The sequence below is a fragment of the Geospiza fortis genome, unplaced genomic scaffold, assembly GCF_000277835.1.
Source record: "Geospiza fortis unplaced genomic scaffold, GeoFor_1.0 scaffold874, whole genome shotgun sequence".
NCBI lineage: Eukaryota > Metazoa > Chordata > Aves > Passeriformes > Thraupidae > Geospiza > Geospiza fortis.
The window spans coordinates 1,089,492-1,099,207 of record NW_005054456.1 but is presented as its reverse complement, the minus strand read 5'-3'; the positions used below and the strand labels follow the sequence as shown (position 1 = coordinate 1,099,207).

Here is a 9,716-nt window from a genome sequence, read left to right as displayed (position 1 = left end):
AGAACTCTAAAGAAAAGGCAAAGTAACTCTGTAGAGTAAAATATTCATTGAGTTCAATCTGTTTGGTAGATTAATGCATTTGGCCTGAGATGCACTGACTCCCAAGTAGGACAAAGCAACAGCAGAAAATAAGACTGATTGCTTTCTCCTTCTCTTCTTTGCTCTTTCTAAAACAGGGAATTGCAAGGGCACAGTCTCCAAATTCTGATTTGTTTTGATGTGGACAAGCCTTTTAGGGATTTCTCTGGGTAGATGAACAGCTTATTAGTTTCTTGCTCAGGATATTTTTCCAGCACCCTAAACTTGGTAATGCAAGTTACAGGGTAAGGTATGGTAATTGTAGGCACCCGTATGGCAGCTGCTTGAGCACCTACAAAGACAGACTGCAATGAGAAAGCAGAGAGCACCCAAGGCATGGCTTGTTTGCCCTGTACCATCAGTATGACTGCTCTGCTCCCTGCCAGCTTTGCAGCTGTGCATAACTCAATCTTGGCTGTAAAATTTAAATGTCTTATACCAGGGCATATAATCTCAGAGCATGTGACAACTGGCAGAGAGCAGAATTCCTCTGTCACTGATGCCAACCCATAACTGTTGCATACCCATATGCAAATTGGGCCACATGTGATGTTAATGTCTCCCTTGTAGAAAAATTACTTCTGTAAGAAAAATGCCCCATCCCTGGAAATGTGTAAGGCCAGGATGGATGAGGCCCTGAGCAGTCTGGTCTGATGGGTGGCAACCTTGCCCATGGTCAGGGGATTGGAACTAGATGATTATCCCTTCCAATCCAAAGCATTCTGTAAAAAAAGGTCTGGGCCTCAATGTATGAAATGTTAGGCTGAGGCTGGCTTTTGTCTTGCAGGTTTGCAGTTCTAAGTGCAGTTTGTAGGCAAGGGAGCAGGTCCCTGTGTCTGAACAATGCCTAAATGAGTATCTAGCTCCAGGTGATGGGACTCTAAACATTACTAGCAATTCCAAGATGAAGATTATCAGGAAAGGTGTCAGGATGAGGGGTATAGTGAAAAGTGGAGGAAAGAATGAGGGGCTATTAGAGAAAAAGTAGTGCTGAAACTGCAAAAAGTAATACTGGATGCTTGTGGAAGGGACTGTACCTTCAATTTACGGTCAGAATGCACTTGCTCAGAGCAGGTGTTAATACACATATTTCTGGTGAGCAGAGCTAATTTAAAAATTACAAGTCCCCATGATTACTGTAGCCTGTGGTTGTGCATCATCCTTTAACAAAACACAGGCCAGGATTGGTCTGGAGTCAACAAGTTTGAAGGGGGTGTGAAATAAACTGCTCTTGAGCTGGGAGGTTATGGTGAAGGCTGCCCACGCCCCACATGCAGCAGTATTGCACTCCCATCCATCTCTGAAGCATCCTTGACTGGATGCTTGAAGGAGAAGCATGTGCAAGTGAAGGTCTTGGCTGGGGCACTGTAACTTTTTAGTGGCCTTCACCCAGCCAGGAGCAGCTGCACTGTCAGACATGGCTGCTGTCCAGAAGCCCTGCTGTGAATTCATTGTGCTCTCTTGTTGCAGTGCCAGCCCGTCTCTGATTGCATGTCTGCCCTCCTGCTTCCAGTGGTGAGAATTTGGTTCTTGCTCCTTTGTTTGTGTCATTCTCAGAAGGTTGCTGAACATATACGGAAGGTTAGAATGGGGCAAACAGCCTTGTTTGAGAGATGCAGAAATTGAGGCACATTTACAATCTTCTCCCCAAGCCCCAGCCTCTGAGGCAGTATCTGTGACTTGAGCTCCCTTGGTTGTGCACTTTGTCCCAGATCTGTGCTCAGTGCATCTCTTGTGAGGCAGCAAAAGCACTCTGTCTGGGCTTGTGGGCCTGCAAAAAGTCAAACCAGTACAAGTTGTTCTGTTTGCTTTTATTAGCAACTTGCTCTGGAACAGGAAAGGTGGTTAATGGGTTTTTAAAGTGACAATGGGAAAGGTGAATTTTAGTTGTGTTCAGTGCTTTAGTTCTGTGTCAGCAAGCAGCCCATATCTGCTTCCCTACAGCAGTATTTGTGAGGCAGTGGGCCTGGTTTGGAGGGCAGGGGCAAGCTGTTCTTGCTTTTCCAATTAATGAAGGCTGCCTTCTGGAAATGTTCATTGCTCCTGGGTCTGTGTGCTTGCTGCTCTGACTACAGCCCCTGAGACTTCTCCCGTGGGACCAGCACGAGCTTGTCTCCCTCTACACGTGAACAGCACGGGCAGAGACTGAGCCAGGGCAGCTCTGCCTGCTGGCAAGGAACCCTAACGCCGGTCAGAGGAGCTGGGTTTGCTGTCTCAAAAATCCAAGTATGCTTCTCACTGGGGAGGGCTGCAAAGGTGTTGTGTATCTTCTGGTTGGGTTAGGCCAGTGCTGATTTCAGTGTTCACTTCCTTGTGCAGAAGTTGGGGCTGAGGCGGAGCTGAGGCAGTCACAGGTGTTTTGGATATTTGCATGAGAGTGCCTAGACTGGGGGGAGGGAGGACCACATTGTTTGGTGTGTGCTACAGAAGATACTAGACTGGGGGGAGGGAGGACCACATTGGTGTGTGCTACAGAAGATATTGGACAATGTATTTCAAGCTAGAAAACCACTTCCTTACCAGCATGTGCCAGCACATGACTGGATGTGTGGGCACAGCCACTGCACTGACAGAGTGTGGCCTGCTGGCAAGAAACCAGGGAGGTGGGGGCAACGTGCCTGTGTGCACTGCTGGGAGGTTGGTTCCTGCCAAACCATACTTGAAACAGAGCTAAGGGTTCTCTTCAGATGTGTCTGGCCTAATTATAAAATATGTGCTGAGCTGTGAAGCAAAATTTTGAGGGGTTTGTTTGTTTGGTTGGTTTTTTTTCTTTCCAAAAGCAATGATATTTTTTCTTCATTGGTTTAGTTGGTTGTTTGGTTTGGGGTTTTTATTGGCTGGTTTGTTTTTTGTGGGAGAGCTGGTTATTTGCAAAGCTTTCTATTTTTGTGCCCTTGGCTAAATGAACAATGATTTACTCTAGAAAGGAGATCCTGCTTCTGCCCTTTCTCAGTATTTCAAAGATCTTAAAACAGACTGTCCAAAATCTGCAAGGGCCTGATTCTCTCCTGCCCCAGCAGAATTGTTTTGCTTTCACCAGGGAGCAGTTGTCCCCTTTGCTGCATCTCAATGTCTCCCTGACTTCCCTGTCTTCCATCAGGTGACATTGACCTGTCACTTGCTGTGCTCTGAGTTCCTGGCAGGGAGAGAAGTCAGTGCCAGACAAACACACAAATGTCCTTGCTGTGGAAACTGCTGTGCATATATCTAATGTATCTCTCTCAGCTCAAGGTTTGCTGGAGAGATAAGATGCTTTGTGGTTTGTATGTGCTGTGGCCTCTCTCCTCGTGGCTCTCTTTGCCAGCCTTGCTTTCTTTCCATGGAAATGGCTGAGAGACAGAACTGGGCTGTCTGCTGCATCTCTGTAGTGCTTGAAAAGCAAAGGCAGGACTGCCCAGAGTCTCTCAGCTGCAGAAGCTGCACAGAGTAGTTTTAAGTTTGGGGGTGAGATGAAGCTCAGGAATTCGGCTTTGAAGTCTGAAGCATTTGGGGCAGCTTGTAGGAGAAATCAAACCACCTGGAAAAGTTGACCTGAGAATTATTTTATATTTTTTTAATCCTTTATGCATTGCCCATGAATTTTTCTCCACTGGAGCTGTCTGAGAGGTATGTTTGAATGCTTGAACACTTGCCTTTGAACTGAAGAATATATTTCCCTCCTGGCTTATGGAAAATACTTGCATTCCTTAATGTCTTCGATGTTTTTTTCAGAAAGCCTAAGCACCTCTTTCCAACCCTTCCAACCTGAAAGCTTTGGGTGGAAAACTTTCATTTTGGGGCAAAGAGCCAAAACTTTCTGGTCATCTTCAGAACTGTGAATCCAATGCTCTGTGTGTGTGTATCTGTGTTGAGGCAGACATTTTCTGTCTTATGCTGTGTTTTTTCCCCTGTACAAATTGCTTAGAGAGTCCAGTATCAACATTTGTTTTTTGCTTTTACTGGCTACCAGTATGTTATTACATTAAAAAAACTTGATTAAAGCAGACATCCTACCAAATGGTGAGCTGTAAATTTGGTGGAAGGAACCATTCATGCTGTTGAGGTGAGAGCTGTTCCCTAACTCCACAGAAACCAGGAACTGAAATTGTCTTTGCTGTTGTATTTTTGGCCCTCAAATTCATATTGATTTACCCTGTAAAGGAGGATAGAATAAACCAGTGACCATTTCTGGGAATAAGTTAAGAGTTTTCTTCTGCAAGGCTTCAAAGCTTAGTAGTGTGGATTATCAGTTAGCATGAAATGAATTATAGTTATCTGCAACTTAAGGCTCCTTTTCAGCAGAGAGTTTAGCAAATGAGCAGCTAAGTGTGGTTGCTTCTCACCACCACCATGTGAAGTAAGTGAATATTCATATTTTAGAGATGGGAGCCTGGTGTATTGGGTAAGGCAGTGTTGTGGCTGGGTGCCATCTTGTCAAGAGCAGAATTCAGTGTCTTGCTTTCACTCCATTGCTGTAGGAACTGTGTGCCCCTCTCCTCAAGGCAGCAGTCATCGTCACTCCTGCCTCTCTGTTCTTCCAGCCCTCAACTTGCAACTCCTTGTATGATTAGACATCACAATTAATATTTCTCCTGAAATTTGACTTAGTTCTGGAGAGAACAAAGTGAGCATTGCTTGGAAACTGGCATGTGGATGTGATGTTTCACACGTTCCTGTGCTTCCACCAATTCCCATGCCCTGCTGGGCTGGACTGCAGCAAAATCCAACACAATCCCTCTGTCCATCCTTCCTTCCTGCTTCCCCTCCCTCCTCCCTCCCTCCACCCCCAGGGAGGCTGTCCTACTATGTTTTGTTTTTTTCTTTCCTTCCCCCCATCCTACCCAGCTGTATGTATAAATGCCTAATCAAGCTGTCCTTGCATCAGAGGACAGCCCAGGGGACAGGGAGCAGGATGGCTCACGGCATCCTGGGGCTCCTGCGGCCCTTGCAGAGCAGACTGAGCACCAGCAGAACTCGCCTGGTTCTTCTGTGTGCTGTGACTGAGCAGCACCAGAGCCCAGCAAGGTGCTGGGCAGAGAGAGGCTTCAGCTCCACGCACCAGGATGCCCCTGGGGAATCCAGGTGGGTCAAATGCTGCCTTGCTGCATCCACAGGGATGGAGGCACCTCTGCCTTGCCCTGTGGAAGGAAGAAGAGAGAGGCTGGCCAAGCCATGGCCTCTGGGAGGTGGGGGATGAAACCACCAGCTCGGGTGAGCAGGTGCTGATGGGGAGGAAGGTGGTGCCAGGACCCAGCCTGAGAGGTGCTGCTTGCCATCCCTGGAGCTGTGGGAACCTGTCAGAGGTGCTGGTCCTGCCTCCAGAGCTGTGGGGGCCACAGATAGTGGCTGGGAACCATCTCATGAAGGTGACAAAGAGTTCTTTGGCCCATTTCCACAGCAGGAACTACTGCAGGCTCCCTGCCAGCCTTTCCTCTCTCTGCTTCAGGGATAGTTCCGGAAGAGAAGGTAAAATGTGATTTGTGGATCTCCTAGACTAGTATGATCTGGGTGAGACTGTAATCTGCTAGGCATTGAGAGAGAGATCCAACCGTCACAGAAAATACAATAAACTATTTTGCTATCTGACCTTAGAGAAAAGTCAGAGTGAAAACCCCACTTTGGGGGATTTATGAAGACTCTATCAATGGGATTTCTTTCTAATTGGTTTGTTGCTTATGAAATTATCTCTGGCAGTACTTGTAGGCATCTTGCTGGTTTGTATGGCCTTGGAAAGTATCTTTTAGGGAAAACATTGATGAGGGAAGAACTGCTTTCTTGAAACCTCCTTCACCACTTTCCTGTGTCACAAAAGGTTTGAGATTTTATTTTTTAAAAGGAAATAATCAGTTGGCATACACTGAATTTGCAGTGTTGAGTTTATCATGTCCTGGTAAGATCTTTCCAAACCTCTGACCGTTATCCAGCTGAAAAATTCGGTTGCAGCACTAAGTGGAATTTTATCACTTTACCATTTCTATTGTGTAACAAATTATTTCAACCATAAAGATAAACCAAACATTGCCTAGAAGCATGCCTATTTGCCATACAAATGGAATAAATTACTCTGATCCATCAAAAATGAGGATGATTGTATTGTTTTGTTTTGACATTTGAGAGCTAGTCTTTAAATTGCATATTCAGAAATATCTGTAGGTGTCTTTATGAAGGAAACTGGTGAAAGAGAAGCTTCTGCCACTGGAGAATGCCCTGGGCTTTGGGATGATGGGCAATTGGGCAGTGCCACACTGAGAGTTACTAGACAAAAGGCCAAACCACTTCCAGGGTGCTGCCTTCTTTCAGCACAGGAGCTGGGACCTTTGGGTAACTGGGACCTCCTATATCTAAGTGAGCATTTGGTATGTACACTAAGGAAAAAACCAGTGTTTGCTCATCTGCTTCCTCTAGCAAATGTAACAGTCTCAGGATATGCTTGTCTTGGTGAGAAATCCTGAACACTGCTGTCAGGGTAGGATCCTTCTCCAGATCGGTGTGAGAGCCTGGTGTGAGAGGAGGAGATGAACTGGATGCTGTCTCCCTCTCGTTTGCAGATTCCCTTTCTGCAGTTATCATTAAGAGAAGCTGATGGCTATGTTCCTAACTCTTGGCCAGATTAAATCTCGCAGGCTGTCAAAATAATTAGCAATTTTTCTTGAGCATGGATCACATCAGCTCAGAGGAAGTTACTCAGCCCAGTAGCTCTGTAAAATCTGGGGCTGGGCATGTCTCACCACAAGAAGGCTCCCTGTGATGGAGTTAAGGAAAGGCGTGGGCATTTCAAGGAAGAAAAAACAGCAGAAGAGGAACAATCATCAAGTAATCCCCTTGGGAAGGAACAGGGAAGCAAAACATGAATGACAACAGCCCTTCTTGCTGGATTAGTATCTGATCCTGAGCACTTGGCTTGTAATTGCATTGCTCTGCCCAGCATTAACAGCCCAGGCCTGGGACCTGCAAATGCTCCCTCTGCCAGCCAGCCCAAGCAGGGCAGCACGTGAAGAGCACCTGCACTTGTTTGTGCACAGATAGACATTTATTCTGTGGGCTGTTTGCTAAAGTGGGAAGTATTTTGGGGCAACTCAGATTTGCCTGCCACTGAGAACGGATAATTTGAAATTTTTCTCATGTGCATGGCACAATCCTTTGAGAAAGTGTTTGTGTGCACATTTCCCTCCAAGTGCCATGTCTCTAGCACTCAGCCAAAAGACCTCAATTGTGGATGTGCAGAAAAGGGTGGACTCCTCTGATTTTTGCAAATTTGTCTTACAGCTCTGAGAATCAGGTGACAGTGCATTTTATAAATCGGGATGGAGAGCGACTAACAACCACAGCCAAAGAAGGGGAGAGCTTGCTGGAAGTGGTAGTCAATCACAACTTGGCCATTGATGGATTTGGTAGGTGCTGCAGCAGGATATGTGCATGTGCTGTTAGGGCCAGTGGGTACTTAGGAATTGTGCAACAGTATGTCACTGTGTTCTGCCAAAACCATGAACAAGCTTCCCTTTCCCACCAGCTGCTTGCTGGCTGGCTCCCCATGCTGAGATTGGCAATGTAACCTCACACTGTCACACTGCCATTCCAGCAGCCTCTGTCAGTGCTTTTGGCTGCATGGAGCTGATGTAAAAATTCGAAAATTGATGATGATTCTCCCAGAGAAGAGGCAGGCTGGAAACTGCATCCATCTGTTGTGTTTCCTAGCATCTCTTTTGACATGCTCCAGATCTGTTAAAGGGCCTTTTCTCACACTCTTGCTAAAGATGACCTCTCTCACCCCCTTATTTTTCCTGATTTGCTCTCCTTCCCACCAGGTGCCTGTGAAGGGACATTAGCCTGCTCTACCTGTCACCTCATCTTTGACAAGGACACCTTCCAAAAGCTTGATGCCATCTCAGATGAAGAGCTAGACATGCTGGACTTGGCATATGGACTCACTGACACGTAAGCCTCCCTGCTGATCATAGCAGATCCTCAAGCCTCTGAGGCAGATTCACCATGTGGCACCTCTTTCCAAGGGCATGGGGCTTGTTCTGTACTACAGCTGTGCCTTGAGAGCTGCTTTCTCTTGAGGACCAGCAGATCTTTAACAGGAGCTTTAGTGAAAACCCACCCTGACCCAGACATCCCAGTGTGGGTGGGGGATTTCTGCCTTTACCTGGGGAACAGAGGAGCCTCACTTCGTGTTTTCTTCTCAGATCGCGCCTTGGCTGCCAGGTGTGCGTTAAGAAGTGGATGGATGGTCTGACAGTGAGGGTCCCCATGGATGTGTCGGACATGAGGAGGCAGCTGGAGGTCGGAAAGCAAAGCAAACAGTGACTGGAAACGACTGCTGCACAGCTTATACCCTCATTTAGGTGTGGCAGGGTACTTAGCTCTTGGTTGACACTATTGCTTTTTGTGGCTGGCTCGCAGTAGGCCATAAAGGTCTGATTCAGTATAAAAGGTGTGTTTGGCAAATCTCTTATTTAAACAAGGCAGCATGCTTAATAGGGTCTTTGGTATGTATTTTAAGTGCTTAAATGCTCTGTTGAACGCAACTGGATTAAAGTGTATGGCTTTATATTTCCCTGGGTGGGTGTCAGTAAATATCTCTGCTGTATGTGACTCACTTTCTCCTTTGAAATTTAAGAATTCTGCTATTCTGAGTAATTGCTGAGAATTTTGCAAGGCTTGGCTCTTTAAAAGTGGAGCAGACTTTTCCAATTTGAGAAGCTTAAGAAGAGATTGCTGTTTGCAAGTCAGTGTACTGATGGGCTTGGTGATGTAGGTGACTTGAGTTTGGCCAGCAAGAGCATACTGAGGACATTTGTGTGCTGACAGTTCCTGTAAGCAGGAACCACTTCTATGAACTTGAGATGTTTTGGGTCCCTGAATTGTTCTGTGCTGTGAGCAGCCACTTTCTCCAAATGTTAAAACTACTCATTGCTGTACTATCCCACCTGTCGAATAAAATTCTAACGATGAGCCTTTTAGACCACCAAGATGCATTGTTTTGGTACCATGAGACTGGCTGGAATCGAAGGAGATGGATGGAAATTTGGCTGGCTGCATTGAGCGCAGCACTGCCAGCCCATCAAAGGAGGTGATTGTCCTGCTGTACTCAGCATTGGTGGGGCCTCACCTGGGATACTGCAGATAGTTTTGGGCACTGAAGATAAAAAAGACATTATTCTGTTAGAGAGGGTCCACAGCAGGACCATGAGAATGAAAGGTCTGGAGGGGAAGCCTTATGAGGAGTGGCTGAGGTGACTTGGTTTGTTCAGCCTGGAGGAGACCAAGGTGAGACTTCATTGTGTTCTTCAACATCCTCACAACGAGAAGCAGAGGGGCAGGTACCAATGTCTTCAGTCTCATGGCCACTGACAGGACTCGAGAAAATGGCACGAAGCTGAGTTAGGGGAGGTTTAGTTTGCATCTCTGGAGAAGGTTCTTCACCCAGAGGGTGGCTGGGCACTGGAACAGGCTCCCAGGGCAGCAGCATCCATCCTGAGTTAAGAATCGTTTGGACAATCCTCCTCGGCACATTATGGCATTCTTGGCACGTCCTGCACAGGGCCTGGACTCGGACTTGATGATCCTGAAGGGTCCCTTCGAACTCAGGATATTTTGCGGTTCTGTGATTTACGGAATGTCGGCGCGACCGCGGGGCCCAGGCCGCGCGGCTG

At 46.7% G+C, this 9,716-nt stretch overlaps 1 protein-coding gene across 1 annotated transcript; it reads left to right on the top strand.

The window, feature by feature from the left end:
- Nucleotides 1-4,890: 4,890 nt before the first annotated feature.
- On the top strand, nucleotides 4,891-9,027 carry LOC102034361 (adrenodoxin-like). Its single transcript, XM_005427818.2, has 4 exons — nucleotides 4,891-5,139; nucleotides 7,324-7,448; nucleotides 7,863-7,992; nucleotides 8,247-9,027. The coding sequence occupies exons 1-4, from the start codon at nucleotides 4,907-4,909 to the stop codon at nucleotides 8,365-8,367; spliced, it is 609 nt and encodes a 202-aa protein (XP_005427875.2). The 5' UTR covers nucleotides 4,891-4,906; the 3' UTR covers nucleotides 8,368-9,027.
- The last annotated feature ends 689 nt before the right edge of the window (nucleotides 9,028-9,716 follow it).

Coding starts and splice junctions, on each gene's coding strand:
- LOC102034361 (XM_005427818.2), top strand. CDS start 4,907: ATGTATAAATGCCTAATCAAGCTGTCCTTGCATCAGAGGACAGCCCAG. Junction 5,140..7,323: donor GATGCCCCTGGGGAATCCAG/GTGGGTCAAATG, acceptor TTTGTCTTACAG/CTCTGAGAATCAGGTGACAG. Junction 7,993..8,246: donor GCATATGGACTCACTGACAC/GTAAGCCTCCCT, acceptor TTTTCTTCTCAG/ATCGCGCCTTGGCTGCCAGG.